Here is a 27,178-nt window from a genome sequence, read left to right on the forward strand (position 1 = left end):
GGGAAAAAGAATACGTGAGAACAAGTAGCAATAAACAGCAGAGGGAAAAGGAGTAAAGAAAAAGACTATGAGGAGAAGCAGAGGCAGGTGGGAAAGACAGAGACAAAAATAGAAGTGAAAGAGACAGAAAAAGGAGAATAAAAATGAGCAAAATGAAAACAGAACAAAAACTGGGACTATGAGAATGAAAAGTGAGTAAGAAAGACGTAGTAAAGAATAAGACATAAAAGAGATGAGGAATGCCCCCCATGGGCAGTCAGATGTTCAACCAGATGTTGTAAATAGCAGATGGAACAGCACATTAAATGCTTAATATGAAAAGAAACTGGGTATTCATTTGACTTTCTAAGTTGTTGAGAGGCACCAATATATTGCCCGAAAATGAAAACCAATTCAACATTCAAAAAAGCAAAACCAACAAATAAAACCCAAAACTTTCTGGGTAAAATTTTAGAAGGAGGAAATTCATTAACATATTAATAGATTTTTACTCTGCAGGGAAGTAGTTACACTGGGCTATTAAAAACTGTCACCCTAGGTAGGGTCTATCTTCCTTTAAAGATGCAGATTAAGCATGGACTCTCAAATGTTACTTACGATAGGAAAGTTACAATTATCTGCTCTTTGGTTCTTGCTTTATTTCACTGTGGCTTTAATTAAAGGCCTAGTGATGTCGGAAATTCACATTAATTATTCATCTGCAAACATTTACATAGACTTGCCTGTTCCCCTTCAATAAATTATCAACTTCACATCTCCATAATTGAATCAAAATGACTAAAAATACACCATCTCCAGCTTCTGCCCCTCCCCTCTGGGCTTTGTTTCTTCAGTGTTATTTGTTACTGGAGAAGACTTCCCGCTGTTATTAAGAAAGAAGAGAAGAAAATCTGTCTGCTGAAATTGTGTGGATAGTGTTTACTTTCTTCCACACTGTCATACTGATTGGTATAAAGCTGTGGTTTGCAAATGTCCATAATTTTTTTGGATCAAGATAAGAGGTACCATAGAATCATGCTATTATTAAAAGCCAACACCAACATGATGTTGGTATATATTAACAGAAGCATAGTATTTAAGAATAAAGCAGCAATTTCTCCTATAATCCTCAGAGTGTGAAGAATCAAAGCTTCAACCACTAAGCATATAGAAAAATCATAAAAAGGGAAACTTCTAGGGGTTACAGCTAAGGACAAGAATAAGTATAGTTAAACAGCCAAATGTAAAATTAGAAATGCCACTTAAGAAAAATTACTCAAGAAGGCAGATGTACAATTTGACAAGTTACTTAGTAGGTCTACAATTTGGCCTATTTATTTATTTTTTGCGGTACGTGGGCCTCTCACTGTTGTGGCCTCTCCCGTTGCGGAGCACAGGCTCCAGACGCGCAGGCCCTGCGGCCATGGCTCACGGGCCCAGCCACTCCGCAGCATGTGGGATCTTCCCGGACCGGGGCACGAACCCGTGTCCCCTGCATCGGCAGGCGGACTCTCAACCACTGCGCCACCAGGGAAGCCCTTGGCCTAACTCTTAAAGGTACATTGGCAAATTGTTAAATCCAAGGACTCACAGGAGGAATCCTTAAATTGATCTAGAGATTCACACAATACCTATCAAAATTCCAGCTCTTTTCTTTTCTTGCATAAATTGTCAAGTTGATTCTAAAATTCACATAGAAATCCCAGAGACCCAGGATAGCTTGAATGATTTTGGAAATAAAGTTGGAAGACTTAAACTTCCTGATTTCAAAACTTAATACAAAGCTACAGGAATCAAGACAGTGTGGTTCTGGTGTGAAAATAGACCTATATATTAAGTGTAATATAACTGAGAGTTCAGAAATAAATCCATACATATAAGGTCAGTTTATTTTTGACAAAGATGCCAGAACATTCAATGGTAAAAGAATAGTCTTCTCAATAAGGGACACTGGAGCAACTGGATATTTATGTGCCAAAGAATGAAGTTGGACCCTTACCTTACAACCCTTACAAAAATTAACTCAAAATGGATCAAAGACCTAAAGCTAAAACTATAAAACTCTCAGAAAGAAAAATAGGTCTATATCTTCATAACCTTGGATTAGGGAATGGTTTCTTAAATATGACTCCAAAAGCACAGGCAACAAAAGAAAAAGCAGATAAACTGGACTACATCAAAACAAAAAATATTTGTACATCGAAGGATACTATCAAAAGAGTGAAAACACAACCCACAGAATGGGAGAATATATTTGCAAATAATTTATCTGATAAGGGTCTAATATCCGGAATATACAAAGGACCCCTGCAACTCAGCAAGAGAAAAGTCTCAAAAAGACAAACAGCACAGTTTAAAAGTAGGCAAAGGACTTGAATAAACATTTCTCCACAGAAGATATACAAATAACCAATAAGCACATGAAAAGTTGCTCAGCATCATCAGGAATCAGGAAAACGCACGTCAAAGCCACAACGAAATACCACTTCAAAAGAGAAAACCATAAATGTTGGTTAAGATGTAGAGAAATTGGAACCTTGAGACACTGTTGGGGGAATGTAAAATGGTATAGCCACTTTAGAAACAGTCTAGCAGTTCCTCAGAAAGTTAAACATAGAGTTGCTATATGACCTGGCAATTCTACTACCAAACTGTACTTTGGTATATACCAAAAAGAAATGACAATATATGTTCACACAAAGACTTGTACATGAATGGCCATAGTAGCATTATTAGTAATAGCCAGAAGAGGAAATAGTTTACATACCCATCAATTGAGGAATGGATAAACAAAATATGGTATATCCATACGATGATTTCATAAAAGGAATAAAGTTCTGATACATATTACAATATGGAGGAACCTTGAAAAAAACTATATTAAGTGAAAGAAAACTGTCACAGAAAACCACAGATTATATGATTCCATATATATGAAATGTCCAGAGTAGGAAAATAGATAGAGACAGAAAGTAGATAAGTGGTTGCCTAGGGATGGGAAGGCGTTGGGGGATGGGAAATGGGGAGTGACTGCTAATGAATATGGATTTTCTTTGGGGGTGATGAAAATTTATTGTGGCAATGGTTGTACAACTCTGTGACTATACTAAATACCATTGAGTTGTGTACTTTAAATGGGTGAATTATGTGATAGGTGGATTATGTCTCAATAAAGCTGTTTTTTTTAAAAAAAAATCATATCTTCTGACTTGTAGTGACTCTAGCTTGCTTAGTGGGGGACATGAGGGAGGGATTTAATGTAATACCTAAGTCTCCCAAACTAGGTCATAGCTTCTCAAAAATGGAATGTGAGAGCAACTGATGGTTATTTGCCAATACAAAAATATTCTATATACCTCAAAACTGGGAGGATTCAATGAGACATGAGAAGCACCAAGAAAAGTGCCTAAATTTAGCTTTCACTTCTTGACAGATTGAAACCACCATTATTAGATATAATTCTTTGTGGCACGGTTGCCCAGTAAGGTCAGACAAGCCAAATCTATGGCAAGTTAGCCTATGGCAAGTGGTTTACAAATTCTGTATTTTTAGTTGTGAACTTTTGATAGGGGGTGAACGATTGAGTTTACATAGTTAAATTTGATACTCATTTCTAATAAAACTTCTACTGCATGAGTGTGATTTTTCAGATAAGCATTGGTCTGTGGCCTCAAGTCTTAACCAGATCTCTCGTCTGACTAGGGCATTGTTCTGGTCATGAACATCAGTCATGTTTTCTTGTGTGTTTCCTTCGAGAGAGTAGCCATGAGCAGGTAGCAGCTCCTGCGTGGTCACCTCAGGGATTCTGATTATGTAAACTAAGCCTTTCTCAGAAGTATGGACATTTATTTTTTTTATTTTTTATTTTTGCAGTATGTGGGCCTCTCAATGTTGTGGCCTCTCCCGTTGCGGAGCACAGGCTTCGGACGCGCAGGCTCAGCGGCCATGGCTCACGGGCCCAGCCGCTCTGCGGCATGTGGGATCTTCCTGGACTGGGGCACGAACCCGTGTCCCCTGCATCGGCAGGCGGACTCTCAACCACTGCGCCACCAGGGAGGCCCTGGACATTTATTTTGATATCAGTTTCCTTATATCCCTGGATCATGTTAACTAGATTAAAGTAGATCAGATCTTATTATAGTTATGTACTTTTGCTTGGCTCCATTGGTGATACAGAACAGAATGCATTGGCACCAGTTGCTTTGACAGGGCCAGAAGTATCTCTGTAGCCCACATAATCTCTCAGAATATACAAAATTGCTTAGCAGCTCTGAGAGCCAGGTTCCGGATGATATTAAACACTTATGCAGTAGATAAATATAGGGCAGTACTGCCAGTACTTCTGCATCTGTTGTATGCATGGTTTATTTTTAATAGGCTGCTTTCAGACTACATGTTGTAACCACTTCATGTTATAATAGGTAGAATGGGAGAGTGGAAAGAGGACTGAATTTATAGTCAGATAGGCTTGTATCAATTCCCCATTATTTCTACAGGTAGGAATTGCCTTCCTTGTATATGTTACTTCACCTTTGCACAATGGACATAATTCTTCTTCCTAAGTTGTGGTGAGGAGTAAATTGTGTAGAACCATCCTGCACATCCTCTTGCTGAGGACCTGGGGTGAAAAGCTATACTATTTTCTTCTTTGGTCTGGAAGAACTGTGATATAGGGGATATAGCATGTGCTCTAAAGTCAGAATATCTGAATTCCAACTTCACTGCTTACGTATGTATTCTTGGTTAAGGAGCTTTAATGGACCTCAGTTTCCTCCTTTGTAAATTGAAGCTACTTCCCAGTATTGCTGTCATGGTTAAATGAGATAATGCAAAGTGCCCTGCACCTAGCAGGGGCTCAACAATCATTACTCCTCCTACCCAATGCCTTTTCTTCCAGAGTTGTCTCATACTTTAGTGAATCATTGCTAAATGGAATTTCAGAGCTGGAAAGATAGAGGTCTCCATTTCCATTGCCATGACAACAGAATCAGAGAAGTGAAAAATTTCCTCTCAAAGCAGTGAGGAACTGTTAACAAAGTATAGCACCTTTTTAATTGATGGCAAGTATGTGATTTCTTTCCCTTTTCCGTCTGCTTTATTTAACTCGTGTCCCTAATCCTATTTGTTTACTCTGAAAGGACCAAAAGGAGAGGTTGGAGATTGATTTTCTGATTACTAGGTAAATGTTAACAATGATATCTAATACATTTATACCACTTACCTCCTAACTGCTGCCTGCAGAATATCATGGAAGGTACCTGGGGTTTTATTATTATCTGAAATTAGACCTTTTCAAAATCAATATCTGCATTTTTCAGATGTATTTAAATTATACTCTGTAATCTCAAAAAGTTACAGTGGTCGTCTAGTCTTTCTTTCACCCTCTACAGGATCATTTCCAAGAGGAATTTTTCTTTTTGATTTGTCGTGCCTAAAGTTGACTCAGTTAATTTCCATGGTAATATATTTCACTCCCTCATAGCTTTTATAGTCTTAATTAGGAACCCAACCTACTAAAACTTAAGCCTCTTCTCTCTCTTACCAATGATGTAGATATAGATCATCATCACTAACATATCTTTATATGCTCTATTAAGAAATACTGCAATTATAATCTCTTCTTTAAGATAAACTGTTGTCCTTTTATTACATTACATAGTACAAAGCTATTTTAAAATAATATATTCCACTTAAAACATATTTTTAAAAAGTTGCTCTGAAAGCCTGATTCCTTGAAAGCAGTTTGGCAGAAATCTGTGACCGAGGTCAGGCTTCAGAGATCAGTAAAGAAGTCATTTACTGAAAATTTCTTATTTGAGGGAAGAACTGAGCGAGGTAGAAACATGTTGCCAGTAAAATTATTTCCTTCTCATTGGTAAAAGATCACTACAGATAGGGAAGTCATGCTTCTTCCATGCAAAGATGAAATTATAGGACTCTCTTTGGGCTTTTGATAAGGTATTTGGAACAGAAAAGTTTTCTCCTGTCCAATTATAGAGTTTATTAGTTAGATAAGAAAGAAGATAAAAGAAGGGCTAAGAATGGAACTGTAGCAGAGATTGCTAGCTGCCCATCCAACATCCATTCTTTCCTTTTTCCTTACTAAGGGAAGTCCAGTTTTCTTAGGGGCAACATTGTATTCAGGTTAACAAATACTACATTTTCCAGACTCCCTTTTGGACAAGTGATACAGTTTGGGTCAATGATGTACAAATGGAAGGTTAAGTTAGAACTTCTGGGACTACTTAAAAGTGAGTGATCGGGCTTCCCTGGTGGCGCAGTGGTTGAGAGTCCGCCTGCCGATGCAAGGGACAAGGGTTCGTGCCCTGGTCCGGGAAGATCCCACATGCCGCGGAGCGGCTTGGCCCGTGCACCATGGCCGCTGAACCTGAGCGTCCGGAGCCTGTGCTCCGCAACGGGAGAGGCCACAACAGTGAGAGGCCCACGTATTGCAAAAAAAAAAAAAAAAAAAAAAGAAAATGAATTCTTACAAACATTTATGGTGAGATAAAACAAATCTTTCACAAATTCTTTTGTAAAATAGAAAAAAAGGAATACTTCCTTACTTTTTTTTTTTTTTTTTTGTGGTACGCGGGCCTCTCACTGCTGTGGCCTCTCCCGTTGCGGAGCACAGGCTCCGGACGCGCAGGCTCAGCGGCCATGGCTCACGGGCCCAGCCGCTCCGCGGCATGTGCGATCTTCCCGGACCGGGGCACGAACCCGTGTCCCCTGCATCGGCAGGCAGACTCCCAACCCCTGCGCCACCAGGGAAGCCCACTTCCTTACTTTTTATGAGATCAGCATAACCCTGACTTTAAAACGTGACAAGGAAATTGTAAGAAAATAAAATTACAGATCAATTTCTCTCATGAAAGTAGATTCAAAAATTCTTAATAAAGCATAAAAAATCCATTTATATGTAAAAAAGATAATACATCATGACTATTGGGATTTATTTCACAGACAAAATGGTAGTTAAGTATTCAAAAATCAATTAAGGTAATTTACACATGGCCAAGAAAAAAAAAGAGAAAATCCATGATCATTGCAACAAACAAAAAGAAAGCATTTGAGAAAATTTAAGACACATTAATGATTTTAAAAAATCTTGGTAAGCTTGGAATAAAATGGATTTTTCTTAATTTGATAAAACAGTAGATAAAAATCTACAGGAGACATCACAATAAACAATGAAATATTGAAATGTTTTTCCTCGGATATTGACTAGAGACAAGGAGGCCTGCTACCAGCAGGAGGTCTTAGGAAGTATAATAGGTAAGAAAAATAAGTAAATAAGAATTGAAAAGGAAGAAATAAACTTATCTTCAGATGATATGATTGTGTATGTAGACAATTCAAAAGAGTCTATAGATAAACTATTGGAGTCAGTAAATGAATTTAATGAGATTGTGAGAAACAAGTTAGATGCACAAGAGTTAATTTTTTCTAGACACTAGCAATAACCAAATAAAAAATGAAATTTGAAAAATGAAACCATTTACAACAGCATCAAAGAATATCACATACCTAGGAATAAACTTAACTAAAAATGGACGAGAAGCTACTAAATATTATTGTGAGAAATGAAAGAACCATAAATACATTGATTGATGTGACCTGTTCTTGGATTGGGAAACCTAAAATAGTAAAGATATTTTCCCTCAATTAATTTATAGTTTCAACACAATCCCAATCAAAATTCCAGGAGATTTCACTGTGGAAATTGAGGTGTGATTCTAAAATTCACAGGGAAATGTAAAGCACCAAGAGTAGCCAAGGCGCTCTTAAGAAAGAGAACAAAGCTGATATCAGATATCAAGACTATTATATACCTATAGTAATTAAGACAGTGTATTATTTTAGCTAGGATAGAGAAATTGATCAACAAGAACAGAATAGAGGCAGAAACCCCACGCATACTCGATTATCTCATTTATGCGGGCGACACTGTAGTTCAGTAAGGAGAGGATTTTTCTTACTTTGAGTAAATGGTACTGGATTAACTGGCTATCCCTACTTCACACCATACACAAATATCAAACCCATATGGATTGCAGATATAAATGTGAAAGGTAAAACAATGAAGCTTTTAGAAGAAAATGTAGGAGAACATCTTTCTGACATTGGTGTAGTCTTTCATCTGTGGTCATTTCATTCCAACTGCAGGGCCCTCTGGCACACCAGTTTTCTTGGCATCTCAGAGTGCCCTCCCTTCCCTTCCCTGAACCAAGAACATGAGAACCCTAACCTGTCCTTAGGCACCACCATAATGGAGTGCGTGCAGCTCTGTGAGGTCATCTTCTGGCCTAAGTGTCAAGACTTTGCCACAGCCATTGTTCTTCCACCATCCACTTACCTAGCTGCAGTAGTACCTCCCTGAACTGCTAACCACTACAGGGAAAGTGAGGACACTCCAACTTGGCTTCCTGGCCTTCTCTCTCTCTCTCTCTCCCTTGGTTCATCTTTGAAAAGTTTCCCTTACCTTTTTCCTAGGGTTGGAACCTCACTTATATAATATCCTCTGACCTGTCTTAAGGGTGACTTAACAGTGAAATCTTTTTGTTTGAATCCATCTGACTTATCTCTTGATACTTAAAAAAGGAGCTATTAGAATTAAAAACAAACAAAACTACAAACAATAATGACAAGAACAACAATAAAAGTAGGTAGAAATTTCCCCTATCTTGAAGCTTGGCTACAAGAAAGTAGCTCTGCCATAAACTCAAACAAGTAACTGTCATTCTCAAAGCAGAAGAATGACATTTTCTGCCCCTAGGGGCCTTTTCTGTCCTTCTCTGTGCACAACAAAACTTATGGCTTGACCTGGGAGAGGGGGGATTTCAGGAAAATATGATTTACAAAGGGGAATTAAAATGCATAGTTTTAATTGTTTCAAAATACCCCATTACACATTCTATTGCCTGTGCCACAAATTACCAATTTCCCCTTTGCCTGGTCAACCTTTCAATCTTTGTAAAGGAATCATATTTTTGGGGAAATTTCCCAGATCTCTTTAATTACATTAAATTCTGTTTCAATCCCACTTAACATCCAATTTCTCTCCTTCATATCACTGTCACATTTATTTGTAGGATTATGTGATGAATTTCTGCCCTTTCCACTTAAAATAGAGACAGAGCCTGGGAGACGGTATACTCTTAACAAATACTGTAGAACCAACCCTATTATAATATGCCCCATCAATAATGACAATTAGTATATAATGCAATTTACAATTCCTGTTCTGTGTTCAGCCCTTTTTTCACGTGGGGCGGGGGATGAAGGGAGTGGAAGCTAAAGTGTTTACTTTCTAAGGGAGGGTTTGGTGGGGTGAGTGAGTTTAGAAGGTTAAATGGCAAGTACTTCTGTCTTAGGAAGCAGAGGGTGTGTCCCCATATGTTATGGCCCAGCATTCTTGCATCAAACTGATGAAACAAGTGCCAACTCACTGTTCCTGGAATCACCAAGGCTGCCGTGGGAAGTACCAATCGATACAGGACCAGAAACATTCCCAATAGCTGAGCTTTAGTTTGAGGTGCCACCAGGTGGCGCTAAACCACAGCTAGGACAGGAATAGACAGGGATCCAGCAACAGGACCTCTGGAATTCCTGGCCAGCTAGCCAATTTATTAACCCAGCTATTTTTTTAACCTCACAATACTGTGGCTGTGCATTTTACATGATAAAACTGTTTATTTTCCACTCAACAATCATACCTGGGTTTTTCTATACCTGTTAAATTGATGAGGGACTGCACGGAAGCTGTGAACTTTCAGTAATGGGGGAACGACAGGGTAGGATTGGTTGTGAGACAAAGGTATTTGTTAAAGCAATAATGCCTTGAAGTCTCTCATTTCAAAGATCCAGACACAGGTTTGCTCAGTTTATTCTATGGATATATCTTGATTCCAAACACTAAATGAATTCAAATATTTGCTTATGGCTGCAAAATACAATTAATAAAGGGTTTTTGGTGAAAATACCAAATCCACAAAATGGATATTTTATCCCCATGATGGCAGAGTTCCAAATAGAGTCAATAATCTACACTAATGATAATAATAAAGACAGCTAACATTACTTTCCAGGCTGATCATCTGCCAGGACGTGTAACAGGCATTTTCACATATATTACCTCATTGAATCCTTATAACAACCATGAAGTAGGAAATAAAATAATTTTTATAAAGGAGATAGTTGAGGCATAGAGGGTTAAGTGACTTTCCAAAGGTTATTAAAAAATAAAGCAGAGTTGAAACTGAGCAAACCTTTCATCATTTAGAACTTCAAATGCAAAAGCTACATTTTGTGTTTGCCTTATCTGATTCTAAATATCAAGAAAGACACATGATAGAAACCTGCCAAGACCTATAGGACAAGAAGAAATGTACTATTCCCAGAAATCTAATGTGCAATATGAAAAGATCTGGCTATTAAAAAGAAACTATAGTAGAATCTTAGTAAGAACTGTATAACAGATACATAAAATTTACTTAAGAGTAGGTCTCTTAACCTGGGTTCCCCTGAAAACTTGTGTCAAGTCAAAGGCTTATGTAGAGTTAGTTTATTTAAAAAGTAATTTCAGGGCTTCCCTGGCGGCGCAGTGGTTGAGAGTCCGCCTGCCGATGCAGGGGATGCGGGTTCGTGCCCCGGTCCGGGAAGATCCCACATGCTGCAGAGCGGCTGGGCCTGTGAGCCATGGCCGCTGAGCCTGCACGTCCGGAGCCTGTGCTCCACAATGGGAGAGGCCACAACAGTGAGAGGCCACGTACCGCAAAAAAAAAAAAAAAAAAAAAGTAATTTCAGAGGGGAGGGTTAATTGATGGGGGAGTGAAAAGGGAAGACAGAAGAGCAGTCAAGGCTGTGTTCATTGTCAGTTGGTTACTGTTGATCACGCCAGGACCTTCTGAGGAGCTTGATGAACTAAGAACTGTCTACTTGGAGAATGCAAGGGAGAAGGATTATCCACTGGTGCCCATCCCACATTAGTCAAGAGTGGCCCTGTAAGTGGTGACATCCCTGTGCTACCAGGTTGCACAAGTCACTACCACCAGATTCCTGCTGGTGTCCCAGGCAGCTGTGTCAGAGAAGCTACTGAGCAGGGAGAGGTACTTGGTATAGGCCATCATGAAGCAAGTCACTGTCAGGTTATACAGTGAGAAGATGAGCTAAGCCTGCAGCAAAGGATGGAAGAAGAGGTAGGGCTGAGAAGGTCTGAAACAGTGTACAAGAAGGGTCTCATACTGTGGTACCCTTCCTTTAGGATTACAGAGTATTAATATGTGGATTTTGGTAATAATGAGTAGATACATATGGATTTTTCTAAAATGGTATTAAAGCTATAAACCAATTTATTGGAATTAAAATATCTTTTAGGGCATCTAACTTTTACCTCATTGTGTTACTATAGAAACATTAGTGTGGCTCACTGTTTTTTAATTTGAATTCCATTTTTATGGGTTATTTCTGATTTTATTATTAATGGCACACAAAATCCAGGTATTATTTAGTCCTTCAAGCTCATTAAATATAAGATTTTAGAATAATTTTTAAGGGGGATGGTATCCATTTAATTGTGTAAGTCTATATCTTTTAAGGAAGAATATTCATGAACAGATTCAGAAGATGGGCTAACATCTAAACCAACAATCAGTTAATACTAAAAAGTAGCCGAAGTATTATCAGTTCTGAATGTTAACCAGGTTGCTAATTCAAATAGAGATTTCAGGGTCTAGTGGAAAGAAAACTGGCCTTAGAGTCAGAAAGATTGGGATTTACTACATAAAGAGTTGAGTGATCTTGACCAAGCATTTCAAAGCTTCTCTGAATCTGAGTTTTCTTCAGTTGAAAACATGGAATAAAACCACATATCTCACAGGGGTTTTGTGAGGATTTATATGAGACTATGTACACTAAAACACATAGCATGGTGCCTGGCACATAGTAAGTATGCCATAAATATGGATTGAATTTAAATCTGAAATGTACACCAACTGGCTCTGATCCACACACTGATAGCAATGTGTGGATGTTACCAGACTAGAGGCCATCTTTTTGAAATTCCTGGTTCTTTTCATGGCTTGTTTCTTCATATCTTTTGAGTACTAGCCTAGAAAAATCTTCTCTGATGGCTCTCATCAAGTACGACCTTCCCCATTTGAAGTATGAGTTAATGAGTATCTCTAACCTCCTTCTAGAAAAGAAAGAACCTCAGAACTCTGTAATCCTAAAGACAGTGTTCTTTGTGGCAAGCAACAGAAATGGATGGTGATTAATTAAAGAAGAAAAAGTCTAGGATGTTGGGTAGCTCGTAGAAAAGATGGGGAGTCTAGAGGATCAGAAAACAAGCAGCAACCCAAGGAAGCTAGGTAGCCAAAATGACAGTGTAGGAACAATCCAGTGAGTTCTCCTGGCACCACCGCCGCTGCCAGCACCACGTACTGGATACCATACCTGGTTGCCCTGACTGCACTCTGGTTGCTAGGAGGCGGGGACGCACTTTTGGCTTCTGTAGTGGAGAGTATACTCTGCTTCCCATTGAGAATCAAACCTTGGGGAATTCTCTGAACACTGGAAGAGGGTCTTGATGCTTAGCAGTCAAAAAAATGTTTAGCAATCAAAAAATTCCCCAGAGTCCAGCCCTTCTGATATCCAACATCCACCAATACATTTTTCCTTATATTTATGCTTAAAAAAATACATAATGCATGTATCTTTCTTACGACTGAAAAATCACTCAATTCTTCCATTTTAGAAGACAGCCCAAAGTCTAATATTAGTTACATTTTCCAGATTTAAGTCCAGTGGGCTGTTCTTCTGTCTTGATATTATTCAGTCTGTGGACTAACTGTAAAGTTACCTTTACATCCTAAATAATATAGCAGGGTAAAGGAAAAGGAAAGAAACAGAAAGCCAGTTAAACTTGTAAATATATAAATGACCCAGCAAGGAATGAGATTATAGAGGCTACAGACCTTATTTCTGAAACTGATTCTGAGGCCCTGAATCTATTTCAACCCTAAATCTTTGAGGAAACATTATTTTCATACACTCTTAGAAAGCACCTGACTTTCATTCCAGGCCTTGAGCCCAGAATTTAGGAATTTAAGCATGTTACCTTCTTTCTTGAAGCAGTCTAGTGCCATTAAAAGTAGTCACCTACCCCACAGTTCTTCATGCTGATTTTCTGTTCTCCAAGAGCGGAAACGAGATTTCTCAAAGCCTTGCTTTCGTGGACACTTAATGAAATGATCATATGATTTTTCTCCTTTCATCTCTTAATGTAGCGAATAGCATTATTTTTCAGATGTTAACCCGATCTTACATTCCTGAAATAAATCCAAGTGGTGTGATGCATTATCCTTTTCATTTTTCACTGGACTTGGTTTGCTAATATTCATTTGCATCTCTCTAGATGATGAAAATTGGCCCCTTTCCCTTTCTCCCATTATTTTTGCTGATATTTGGTATTCAATATAATACTAGCATCATAAAATGAGTTGAGGAGTGTTTGCTATTTTTTCTGTATTCTCAGATAGTTTGCAAAAGACTGGAATTTTTAATTTCCTGAATATTTGGTAAAAATTGCTGTTAAAATTGTCTGGATCTGAAGTTTCATTTGTAGGAAGATTTTAAACTATTACTTTAATTACTTTATCCATATGAGACTATTCAGGTTTTCTGTTTATTTTCGAGCAAGTGTTGATAAGTTATATTTTTCTAGGAATTTGTTCATTTCTTCCAAGTTTTCAAATTTATTGGCACAAAATTGTTCATTATTCTCCTTATCTTTTTAGCAGCATCTATAGTGATGTCCCATCTTTTTTATTCTGATAGTATTTGAGAGCTCTCCCTCCCTCATTTTAATTTTTGATTAGTCTCATCATTTTAGTTAATTTAATTAAGCTTTTCAAGGTACCAACTTTTGGCTGTGTTTATCTTCTCTATTACATGTTCGTTTAATATTTTATTAATTTTACCTCTTTATTATCTTATTCCTTCTATTTTCTTTTTTTAATATGTGTAGCTCCCCTTCTATTTTTTATTTTATTTTTTGGCCATGCCACCTGGCTTGTGGGATCTTAATTCTCCGACCAGGGATAGAACCCGCACCCCCTGAATTGGAAGCATGCAGTTTTAACCACTGGACTGCCAGGGAAGTCCCCTGCTTCTATTTTCTTTGGACCTATTTTATTTTCTTTGCCAAACTTCTTAAGCTATATCTTAATTAATTAGTGTTTAGGCTTTTATCTTTTTTAAAAAACTGAAGTATAGTTGATTTACAATATTGTGTTAGTTTCAGGTGTACAGCAAAATGATTCTGTTACATATATTATTTTTTCAGATTACTTTTTATTATAAGTTATTACAAGATATTGAATACTATTCCCTATGTTATATAGTAAATCCTTGTTGTTTATTTATTTTATATATGGTAGTGTGTATCTGTTAATTCCATACCCCCAAATTATACCCCTCCCTCCCTTTCCCTTTTGGTAACCCTAAGTTTGTTTTCTGTCTGTGAGTTTGTTTCTGTTCTGTAAATAGATTCATTTGTATTATTTTTTAGATTCCACATATAAGTGATATCATATAATATCAATATTTGTCTTTCTCTGTCCAACTTATTTTGCTTAGTATGATAATCTCTAGGTCCATGCATGTTGCTGCAAATGGCATTATGTCATTTTTTTTTAATGACTGAGTAATAGTCCATTGTGTATATATACCACTTCTTTATCCATTTACCTGTTGATGGGCACTTAGGTTGCTTCCATGTCTTGGCTGTTGTAAATAGTGCTGCTATAAACACTGGGGTGCATGTATCTTTTTGATTTAGAGTTTTTGTCTTTTCTGAATATATGCCCAGGAGTGGGATTGCTGGATCATACGGTAGCTCTATTTTTAGTCTTTTTAGGAACCTCCATACTGTTCTCCATAGTGGCTGTACCAATTTACATTCCCACCAACAGTGTAGGAGGGTTCCCTTTTCTCTAGCGTTTATTATTTGTAGACTTTTTGACGATAGCCATTCTGACCTGTGTGTGGTGCATTATAGTTTTGCTTTGCATTTCTCTAATATTTAGTGATGTTGAGCATCTTTTCATGTGCCTGTTGGCCAACTGTATGTTTTCTTTGGAGAAATGTCTATTTAGGTCTTCTGCACATTTTTTGATTGGGATGTTTGTTTTTTGATATTGAGTTGTATGAGCTGTTTCTATATTTTGGAAATTAACCCCATGTTGGGCGCATCATTTGCAAATATTTTCTCCCAATCCATAGGCTGTTTTTTCATTTTTTAATGGTTTCCTTTGCTGTGCAAAGGCTTTTAAGTTTGATTAGGTCCCATTTGCTTATTTTTGCTTTTATATCTTTTGCCTTGGGAGACAGATCTAAGAAAATATTGCTACGATTTATTTCAGAATGTTTTTAGGCTTTCGTCTTTTTTAATGTAAACATTTAAGGCTCTAAGTTTCCTTCCAAGTATATATTCTAGTTGCATTTCACAGGCTTTGATATGAAATATTTTTATTATTGTTTTCTTCTAAATACTTTTAGCTTCCTTTATGATTTAATTTTAGGTTTTGAATTATTTAGTGGTGCCTTTCGTTTTTTTTTTTTTTTTTTTTTTTGGTACGCGGGCCTCTCACTGTTGTGGCCTCTCCTGTTGCGGAGCACAGGTGGGCCTCTCACTGTTGTGGCCTCTCCCGTTGCGGAGCACAGGCTCCGGATGCGCAGGCTCAGTGGCCATGGCTCACGGGCCTAGAGCTCCGCGGCATGTGGGATCTTCCCGGACCAGGGCACGAACCCGTGTCCCCTGCATCGGCAGGCGGACTCTGTACCACTGCGCCACCAGGGAAGCCCCTAGTGGTGCCTTTCTTAACACCCAAATGTGTGTGTGTATGTGTGTAAATTCATCTTGTTATTGATATCTAGCTTAATATAATTGTGGCCAGAGAGTGCATTCCAATTGGTTTCAATCCTGTGAAATTTTGCTTCAGTCACTGATTCATCTATTCAAAATGTTTATTCAGTGTCTACTATGTGCCAAGCACTGTTAAAGATACCAAGAATTCAGCAATGAATAAAACAGATCTAAATCCCTGTCCTCATTAGTTCTATTGGGTGATGCAGACAATAAACAAACATGATTATTAAGTAAAATATAGTGTATTAGTGATGGAGTGCTAAGAAAAAATACAATAGGGACGGGACTTCCCTGGTGGCGCATTGGTTAAGAATCTGCCTGCCAATGCAGGGGACGTGGGTTCGAGCCCTGGTCCGGGAAGATCCCACATGCTGCGGAGCAACTAAGCTCATGCGCCACAACTACTGAGCCTGCGCCCTAGAGCCCGAGAGCCACAACTACTGAAGCCCACGTGCCATAACTACTGAAGCTCGCATGCCTAGAGCCCGTGCTCTGCAACAAGAGAAGCCACCTCAATGAGTAGCCCGTGCACTGCAACCAAGAGCAGCCCCCGTTTGCTGCAACTAGAGAAAGCCTGCGTGCAGCAACGAAGACCCAACGCAGCCAAATAAATCAATCAATAAAAAAAAATACAATAGGGAAAGGTATTTTAAAATGTGTTTAAACTTTTTATTTTATATAGAAGGGTCAGCTAAGGCCTAACTTTAGGTGACATGTAAGACTTAAAGGAAGTGAAAGGGGAGCTATGCAAAAACCTAGAGAAGGAACAATTTCAGTGGCCCTGAGGTAAACACGTTCCTGCTTATTCAGGGAACATGGAGGAGATCATTGTAGTGAGAGCAGAATGAGCGAGGGGAAAACAGAAGCAGCGATCAGAGAGAAAATGGGGGACTAGATCATGTAGGGCCTTGTGGTAAACAGAATAACGCCCCCTCCCCCACCAAAGATGCCCACCTCCTAATCCCTAGAACCCGTGGATATGTTACCTTACATGGCAAAGGGGAATTATGGTTGCAGATGGGGTTAAGGTCATTCTTCAACTGACTTGGAGATGAGGAGATTATCCTGGATTATCCAAGCAGGCCCACTGTAATCACAAGGGTCCTTCAGTGTGGAAGGAGGCAGGAGAGAGAGTCAGAGAGATGACAGTGGGAGAAGGTCTATGCTGATGGCTCTGAAGATGGAGGAAGGGGGCTGTGAGCCAAGGAAAATAGGTGGGCTCTAGAAGCTAAGAAGGAAAGGAACACAGCCCCGTCGCCCTCTTGAGATGAGATGATTACCTAATGACACTTTGGACTTTTGACCTCAGAGCTATAAGATAATAAATCTGTTTCATTTTATGCCATTACGTTTGTAGTGACTTGTTACAGCAGCAATCGGAATCTAATACAAGCCCTTTAGTTTATAGCAAGGACTTCACTCTGAGATGGGAAGCCATTGTAAGGACCTGGGCTGAGGAGTGACCTGATCTGACCTAATAGGATCATTCTGGATGCTGTGTTGAGAATAGAACAGACAAGAAGGATTCCTTCCTTCTAGATTTTAGCTTGACTTTTCCATATTTTGTTGAGAGCTCATCAATTCATTTAAGATTGAAAAAATAATTTCACAATTTTTGTAAGTCAAGGTCTCTCATCTATTTTGTTGTCAGAAATGAAAGTCTGATGTATACTTTAAACTTCTATGAAAAGCTCATCAAATTTGAAAAAAATAAGATAATTGATTGCCAATACCCCAATATATAGAATCAAGTAACAGAGTTTGAAGCAGATTAATTTAGATTAGTGAAAACTGGTAAAGAGACTTGGAAGAATACTTTAAAATTATTTTCCTTATAATAAAGAGAATACAAAAAAAATTCAGGTGACATGAAATGCTTCTTATGCAGTTGCCCTTTTCAAGTCCTAAAAAACATAGGGGTGCCATTTTACATTTGCCATTAGAATAAATTCAAAAGCACTTAGTTACACTGGGCCCTGCTCAGAGAATAACCTTGCCTAAAAATAAATGTGTTCATAATGACATGGTTTCAAGGAAAAGAGCTAACTTCTCCCCAAATGAATGAAGATGTGAAACTCCACTTCAGCAATATTCACAACGGTGACAGGGACTGGGCTATGGTGAAGGGGATGGAGATGCTGTTTACCTTTGCGTAAATCTTGTCTAGCAAGAGTTACCAGAGGAATAGGCAGAAACAGATTAAGAAAGACTAAGCTGTCGATATATCTAGGTTACAAATTGATCGAAAATTTGAGAAGGATGTTTTAAAATATTAAATGATCTATTTATGTCTTAACATACAATAAACACTTATTAGTTTGCTTGTTGCTTTACTCTAATGATTCCACTATTATCTTTTCTACTCCTCTATTATTATTTTAGAGACCTTATTGCCTCTGCACAAAGGGGAAGAGGGAAGAATTCCTCTCAAGTTCTACTTTTAAAAGGATCAGGCTCATAAAAAAAAACAAACAAAATAATGCCATTTGCAGCAACCTGGATTGATCTAGATATTCTCATACTGAGTGAAGTAAGTCAGAGAAAGACAAATATCATATGATATTGCTTATATGTGGTATCTAAAAAAAGGGTACAAATATTTACATATTAAAGAATTAAATATTTATTTCTTATTTACAAAACAGAAATAGAATCACAGATGTAGAAACAAACTTATGGTTATCAGAGGGGAAAGTGGTGGGGGGGATAAATTGGGATATTGGAACTGACATATACACACCACTATATATAAAATAGATAAGGACCTACTGTATAGCACAAGGAACTCTTCTCAGTACTCTGTAATGGTCTATATGGGAAAAAAATTTTAAAAAGAGTGGATATATGTATATGTATAACTGATTCACTTTACTATATAGCAGAAACTAACACAACATTGTAAATCATCTATACTGCAGTAAAATTTTTATTTTAAATCAAAAAGAAAAAGGACCAGGCTCTGCTCTAGACTATATATGGTTCTAAGCAGCGGGGTTAAAATAGTTACAGAATGAGTTACTGGCTCAAACAAGGATCAAAAAGATATTTTCTAACTTTATGAATGATGTTCTTATAAAACATTCCATAGACAAACATTCTCAAAAACATAAATTAACCTTTAATTATATACACGAATGGAGAGGGATAGGTGGTATTAATAATTTAAAATAGCTAATTAAAATAATTTATATTTAGCTTTGGAAAGCCTTATGATTCCATCCACAGTTTTTCTTTCCTAATTATGTTTCTCCTGAGCTAATCATAAATTTAATTTTCCATTCTTGAACGCAGAGTAACTGATTGTGGAAAGAGATGGGTCCAGCATTTTGATGGGTGGAGGAGAGAAGCTGGTCTAGGACTAAAATTTGAATTTGGATAATTCCTATTTAAATATTGAGAAGTTGACTGTATTGTCAGGTCATCAGTGTTTTTGATCCAAAATTATTATTCACTATAACAGAGTCCCTTGTCCCAGTCCTTCCCCGCTCCATTTCTTCCTTGGTCAGGTAAGACAACTATAGCCTCCTCAGAGGTGAGAGTGGGGCTCGTCTCATTCAAATTATCCAGCTACGGGCTTCCCTGGTGGTGCAGTGGTTGAGAATCTGCCTGCTAATGCAGTGGACACAGGTTCGAGCCCTGGTCTGGGAAGATCTCACATGCCGTGGAGCAAGTTAGGCATGCGCCACAACTACTAAGCCTGCACTTCTGGAGCCTGTGCTCCGCAACAAGAGAGGCCGTGATAGTGAGAGGCCCATGCACCGCGATGAAGAGTGGCCCCCGCTTGCCACAACTAGAGAAAGCCCTCGCACAGAAACGAAGACCCAACACAGCAAAAGTAAATAAATTAATTAATAAACTCCTACCGCCAACATCTTCTAAAAAAAAAAATATTTTACAGCTACTCATGTGCTGGTGGGATGTGGTGGTGGTGGGATGCTGATGGGGTGGAGGTGGGATTAATGTTGGGGAGGCAATTGCAGTGTTCCCCACAGATAGCTTTAAGACACTATGGTGGACATAAATTTCTTTAGATGTTGGTCTATAAAGAGATAAAAGAAAGACTTTGTGGTGTGGTTGAAAAAATTGTTGGGTTGGTTCCAGTTCTGCCCATGGGTGTTTGCAATCCCTGAGATGTTCATTGATCTTTTTGAGACTCAGTGTCTTAGTGAGTGAGGAGGGGGTAATACTATTTGCCTTACTTACCCCCTAGGGTTGCTGTGAAGATCAAATCAGACAATATATGTGAAAGCACTTTGACATTTATAAAGTATTATACAAATGAAAGATGTTGTCTGTTGCTTTAGCACTCAGAATAATTGAGATTTAAAGAAAGCCTACTGTGGTCATAAGGCAGATTAGGATAAAAGAGTTGGTAAAACTCATTACTAATAAAAATTGTACTCAGAGTACATGCCTGAGGTATTAGCTCTGTGAATTAAATAGCACAGTTTTTCTTTGTTTCCTGTGAGAGCTTCCTTTTGGGTGCCTCTGTGTACAGCGCTTGGAGTTTCCAGTACTCCGATCTGCTTCCTTTGAGTCAGCCATCTACCATCTGCCCGCATGCTTCTGGGCAGCCAGATTGCCTCCTGAAATCTGATCATCCCCAGTCTCCCTTCAGAAGCCACACTTCTTTTTCAATTAGAAGGACTGCTCCACCAAACTGTGAGCACTCTGTCCTCTTAATAACTCACTAGCTCCTGTCCGGCAAGGCAGAAGTACACTATGGTGACAAAGAGGCAGGACAGCTCTCTTTCTCTGCTAATTCATAACATTGTAGATATATCCCAAGTGTAATTGGAAGCTATTTAAGGGTGAGGATCATACACTGATGTTTTATGTTTAACCTTCAACCCAGTGCCTTACACAGTGTAGATACTCAGTAAATATTTGCTGAATTGATTTGCTAAGAAGTATATCAGGTAACTTGCTTTATGAAGGCTTTTAAGCCTAGATTATTAGGTTATTTATTTAATTATAGAACCAATATTCTATCTATTTAAATCTGGGATTATAGTGAAGCAAAGTCCTGCTTGGAGTAACACCTTGCTTTTCTCCTTATATTACTTGCTTTTATACCCTGCTTGTGGCTGGGTTAGAAAGCAGGAATATGTACAAGACAAAGGAAAGAACTGAATTGGTTGGAGAAAAAGAATATTTAGTCCTTACTCTGGAATTTAAAAGAATGAGAATGATCCCAGTGATGAAATACTTGAAATATTAAACTTTTGTTAATATCAAAAATTCTATACTGTCATATCACTCTTTTCTTGCCATTAGAGATCTGGTAAGGGATTCTAGCAAATTGGAAGTAGTCAGCAAAGTTGAAGCATTTAAATTCATAATCAAACTATCTTTTCAGGGTATTGTTGTTAAAGGTGGTTGATGTTTCTTAATGTGGTTTCTTTTTTAACTTCAAATTATAACAGCAACATTTTCAAAAAAGAAAAAGTGCATCCATAATTCCATCATCCTGATACTAATTTAATTTTTACCTATGTCTCCCAATCTTTGTCCAAATGTATAGATGTTTTATATAATTGTCTTTCTCCCGTGCGTGCCATTTTCATTTCTGAGTTGCCCTGGGAGGATTGTATCTGCCAGATGGGGGCTCAGAATTTCTGAATGGCTCCAAGAATTCTAATCTATGCTGCTGTAGAAATTGACCAGAATGGTCTGACATTACCGGGGGAGATATGTCCTCAAATCTAGAAGGACTGGGTGGGAGGCTGAAGTAGAATGGGACTATGGGCTTTAAGAAAGGGAGCAGGGGGCTTCCCTGGTGGTGCAGTGGTTGAGAGTCCGCCTGCCGATGCAGCGGACACGGGTTCGTGCCCCGGTCCGGGAGGATCCAACATGCCGCGGAGCGGCTGGGCCCGTGAGCCATGGCCGCTGAGCCTGCGCGTCCGGAGCCTGTGCTCCGCAACGGGAGAGGCCACGGCAGTGAGAGGCCCGTGTACCGCAAAAAAAAAAAAAAAAAAAAAAGAAAGGGAGCAGCAACCTCATTGGAAAAGGAAAGAAGATTAGGTTTTATAAGGAAAGATGTAGGTAGGTATTTAAGTAAAATAATTTCAGATGCCATGAAGGTCTCTCTTCCCATCCAACCAAAACAAGCAAGAAACAAAAAATAGAAACCCAACCAAAGTAATCAATCACCACAATAAAAGCATCTCTAGTTAACATTAAAATAAAAGCATTACTAGTTAACAAATACTTGAAATTAGTTTAAGAAAGGGATAAGGTTTAAAAGAAAAAATTTTAAATATTGTAAGTTGTTGTAAGTTTTACTAAAGGGGCAAGAGAGGGTGGTCTTTGATAGGAATTGGGAGTTAGGGGCATGCTACAGCCCCTACGCTCTTTTCAAGGAAGAAACGGTAGTCCGAAAAATAAAAGGTATAGGACAAACCTCATCGATTCTCAATTTTGCTAGAGTCAGGTTCTTCTGGGTTACTTAGGGTCCAGAAGAAAGGATTGAGAGAAAGTGAAACGGCGAAATAGAAATCATCTGAAAACTGCGATAGAAAAGAATCTTGCCTGTTCGGACGCAAGCTGTGGTGAACTGCCTTGTGGAGATCTCTGGCGCTCAGGACTGTCACCGCCGGTCTGGGGAGTGGTTCAGGGCAGGGGAGGGCCCTGGCTGCGGACGAGGAGGATGCCCGCCTTCGGTTCCCAGCGCTCGTGGAGGTGTGCTGGGAGCGGGCGGTCCCGCGCACAGGTGGCCAGGGCCGCGCCAGCTGCGCGCCGCGCTCGCTCAGCTGGTGGGCCGCTAGGCGTCGCGCTGGAGCCGCGGTTGCCGGGGAGACCAAGCGGGGCGAGTGGGCGGCGCGGAGCCGAGCCGCAGCCGGGCTGCCGCCCAAGTAGTCGGGCGAGAGTTGCGGGGAGTGGATCCCCGGGCGGCGCGAGGGGCCGGCGGGTCCTGGGGCAGCGCGAGGTGGCCGTGGAGCCGCGGGGCAAGGCCGGCGAGCCCGGGACGCACCTGGTCGCAGCTCAGCCTCCGCGGAGCCGGAGGGCGCGGGTGCCGCACTTGCCTCGTTTGCGGCTCCCACCGTCCCAGCCCCGCCGGGCGGACTGCGGCCGGGCGGCGGGTCTGGGAGGTCCGGGCTGCCCCGAGAGCTCAGAGAGCCCGGCCCGCTCCTCCGCTGCCGCGACGAGGAGCCGGGCGGGCGGCGGGCGCGCTCCCCGCGGCCCCGGAATGACTTGTCGGGGCTCCCCTCTGGCGCCTTTGCTGCTCCTCTCTCTGCACGGTGAGTAGCCTTCCCCTCCCCTCCCCTCCCGGTGGGGCCTGGCGGGGCCGGTGGGCCGGGGGAGGCTTTCCGCGACGCAGACAGCTTTCTCGCCAGGGCCGGTCTTCGGAGCCCAACTTTCTCGGGGGCCATATTCGTTGCTGTCGGCCGAGGCTCCCGCGCCCACGCGGCGGCTGCTGCCCAGCCGGCGCCCCCTGCCTCGGTCCGCGGCCCCCGCACTGCTCAGGTGTTCCGATCCAGAGGTAACTACACTCGCCACCCGGTTACCGCCGGTCCTGAACACGGATCTGACTCCGATCCCGCTCTTTGCCCCTTTTAGACAACGAACTCCCTTACTTACTGGGTCCAGGGAGAAACGGGATTTAGAATCGTTTCCGTTGTCAGGCGGCTGCAGGAAAACTGGAGATGCTTTTTAAATAATTTGGAAAACTTTAAATTGTAGCTTTCCCCAAATCTTTAACGAGCATATGTAGGTTATGACGGAAAATGTGATCTTTATTTTAAAAAATAACAACGGTGTGCTACACTAGATTAGAAAACAAGAATTTATTATTATTTTTTTATAGTCTAGTTTCTTCCCCAAGGGATTTAAATCGACTTACAAAAATACATAGAACATAGCAACATAAGAACAAAAGAAATAAACATATGTTTAATTTTCTTATTAACTGTCTTTAAAAAAATCTATTTAAGTTTAATTTTCTAATTTCTACTTAATCTTTCTTATATTTTATTTTCTATGAATAGTCGTCATATTTAGATCCTGATTTTCATTTTATACACTGCCCTTTCTTTTTGTGTGTCCTGTCCTATGGAATCAAGTTTTCTGTTCCATTTAATTGATTGTTGAGATTTACTGAGATTCATTCTGAAGGCTTTTATTTAAAAAACAGGTTAACTGATTTATGGAGTATTGTGGTTAATACAGTTTCTTTCTGGAGATATCAGTATGTTTCCCATAATTTTAGTTGCACTGATAGTGTACCCATAGATCTTGAAGTAACCTAATTTTAGCCGACTTAAATTGTACAAATTCAATTTAAGGGGTCCATAGGAGTAATAGAAGGAAATAATCAAAATTACAGATAACTTCTCTGGACTTCATTAGGTATATATTTAGTGATGATGTGTAGATAATAAAGTGACATCAGTATGTGCATTATGTAAACTTGTGCTTCTAAATTAATTTTGTCTGGTTACTGCTTTGAGAGGGCCAACATTTTTCTCTGTCCTTCCTTTAGGTATGAAATAAGATAGAGTAAATGGGCTTTTAAATAATCCCTCGGACATAACTGAAATTATTATAAATATTACTATAAGAACAACTGAAATTTTTGGTAAAAAATTGGGTTGTTAACCTTTGTATATTACAATAAATGCCACCCTCTTCTTGTAAATAGCATTTGTGTACGGTTTGTTTTTGAATTGTTAGGCAATACTTTTAAAGAGTTGATGAAATTTGCAGAATCAGCCTTACAAGGTCATCTGATGTGTTTCTTTTCCTTCAGCAGAACTATTCCTAAACCATACTAGGATGTTTTTAAAGACTTCCAAGGACATTTCAGCCTTCGTGGTAATCTATTCTGTAGAGGCACTTTTCACCCTCAAAAAAAGTGTTCATTTGTTCAGCAAGTGTTTACTGAGCTCCCACTCTGGGCACTTGGGTGTCTGGTGGGGCAGGATGGTGGTGGAAGACAAAGATGCACGAGAGTTTGTCCACAGCCTGTAAGGAGCTCGCAGTTTTAAAACAAACTGTAAGCATGCACAAGTGATTTATGATACAAGGAGTATATGATGAGTGCCATTTTTTGTTCGTGATATCAAGGGAGACTTCGTGGAAAAGTTTCCTTTTGATCTGGACTTTGAATGAGTAGAATTTGAATTGGCTGAGATGAGAGTGTTTGGCTTTCCTAGCCAAAGGAACAGCCTGGCTGTAGGATATGAAGTGGAAAGTGCAGGGGCATATTCTGGAAAGGCCAGGCTTGTAGCTGCTGGAGCAGGAGATGTATATGCGAGGCAGAAAGGGCTAAAAAGGTAGTAAAAGGATGGTAGAGAACGTTGAATACTGAGTTTGGACTTTATTCAGTGGGCCATGGGTAGGCCACTGATACTGTTTCCATAAGATGGGGAGGGGATGAGGATGAACAGCTGTTGAGTGCCCAGCATAACAGTTTCCAGGAGGGTACCATGTCCTGACTGTGTTAAGTTCTTGAACCAGTCAATGGTAAAGTTGGAGTGAATGAACTAAGGCCCATTCCTAGGACTTGCAATGTGGAATGAGGGGAAGAGTGGATATCGGGTGGAACAAAGTTGGGTCCATTATGAAGGGAGAAAAGGGAAATGGATGCTAGATAAAAAACCATTATAGTAGTGGCCAGTACAATGGGAGAATGCACCAAAGGTAGAAATAGGCTCTTACATTTTTGAGAGAAAATGGTTGTCAAGAAATTTCTGTTTTTATTTCTGTTTAAATCTCTGTGGAGTAACTTCAAAGGGAATTTGAATTGAAAAGTTGACTTCTGTATAGTTCTACCAGTGGGTTAGATATATCTAATGCATTTCTTGTATTACTTCTGATTCCTTGAAATAGCAGGTAACCTTCCAGAATCTGAGAAAAATATATAAAGATGACATAAAATGAAAAGAATTATGAGCTCCGATTGTTAGCATTATGAAGAATTTATTGTAAACTCCCATTTCTTACATCTAACTTGAATTATGGAACTGCTTTGGAAGGAGTCACTTCTTATAAAAATTTGTAGTTTGACCTACATGAAAGGTGACAGCCACTGGATGAAAATTTTAGAGAAATTAAGTTCAGTATTCAACATGGACTACTCAGGAAGCAATTTAAATATTAAATCACCAAGCGCTTTAAAAATGTTATGCTTAGAACTGTTGTCAGACCCAAGGTAATGATGCAGTGGGTAAAGACTTCTCCCCACAGTAACAGTATGTGGCACATTTTCACATGTGTTTTCATACTTCGATAGTGGAAGCATTTATATTGAAAATTCTCATTTGAATCTTTATACTTAAGCCATGTGATTTAGCGTCAAACAAGGTGATGTGCTGGTACACAAGATTCTCTAGTTGCTCTGAGTTATACAGAACACTGGTGTGGGATTGAAAGTTGGGAAAATTGTGGCGTTCCCCTAATTTCTCATCTAGAACTGGACTATTTAGAATAGGGATTCTGAATCTATTGTTATCTACACCAGTGGTACCAGTTTACATGTTAGGCAGTTTGAGGCAGGATTGCTGACTTTCTAGTAGTCTGATGACCTCAAGTGAACCCTGTCCCCTCAATTTCTTCCTCCTTTGTTTGATGAGGACTCCCTGGCACTTACACCTCTAAACCCTGTGTTTTGAGGGCAGCCTTAGACCATCTGGAGGCTCTGAAATCCTCCCTTGATTGTACTTTGAGAGAAGCTAGTTTAAGAGACGCTGTCTGTTCTTGGGTGATATTCAAAACGCCATCTGATTTGAGCTGATTTTGGTCTTAAAAATGGAAAGTTAATTAGTTTACTTATTAAGCTGATCTTACTAAACTGGAAGGATTTCTTCCTGTTAAACTTTGGGTAATTGATTTCCTCTGTACCTGGTTTCCTACCATGTAAGAAAGAGACTGTAGTGGTAGTTTGCCTCTGTGATGGTTTTAAAATTTCAGAAATGTGAAGTCAGTCAGTGTTTCCTAATTTTACAGATGATAGGCTCAGTCATTGATCTGATACCAGTTCATCATTACCATTATTGGGTACTACATAGGTGCTATATGGTGTGGCTCTGCCTCACTCGTGTTATAGGAAGGTCACATTTTCATAAATATCATTAATTTTTTATTTTTATAGAACAGTATTAAACCAATGCAATTTGCCAATGTGAACAAGAAGTCTATTCAATAAAAAATTCTTAGAAGTTGTCTACTTACTGGTTTCTCTTCAGTTATCATTTTCATCTTGGGAGAGGTAACAAACTGACAAGGTTAGATGCACACTTTTATTTAGAAAAGCATTGTGGGTAAAGAAGT

General features: G+C 39.4%; 1 protein-coding gene across 4 annotated transcripts in view; it reads left to right on the top strand.

Annotated features, from left to right (window-relative positions):
* IGSF11 (immunoglobulin superfamily member 11) overlaps positions 1–27,178 on the top strand; it is a 189,113-nt gene that overhangs the window by 28,293 nt on the left and 133,642 nt on the right. For 2 of the 4 annotated variants that reach the window (XM_067738824.1, XM_067738821.1), the window contains exon 1: positions 22,763–23,148. The exons of 1 other annotated variant lie outside the window; for it this stretch is intronic. Coding sequence is in view for 2 of the 3 variants with exons in the window: in XM_067738821.1 (XP_067594922.1) it covers positions 23,097–23,148 (52 nt within the window). In the remaining variant the exon portion in view is untranslated. Of the gene's footprint in view, positions 1–22,760; positions 23,149–27,178 lie in introns of those variants that run through there. One more of the 4 variants, XM_067738823.1, reaches the window with a different exon arrangement.

Source organism: Pseudorca crassidens, chromosome 5, assembly GCF_039906515.1.
Source record: "Pseudorca crassidens isolate mPseCra1 chromosome 5, mPseCra1.hap1, whole genome shotgun sequence".
NCBI lineage: Eukaryota > Metazoa > Chordata > Mammalia > Artiodactyla > Delphinidae > Pseudorca > Pseudorca crassidens.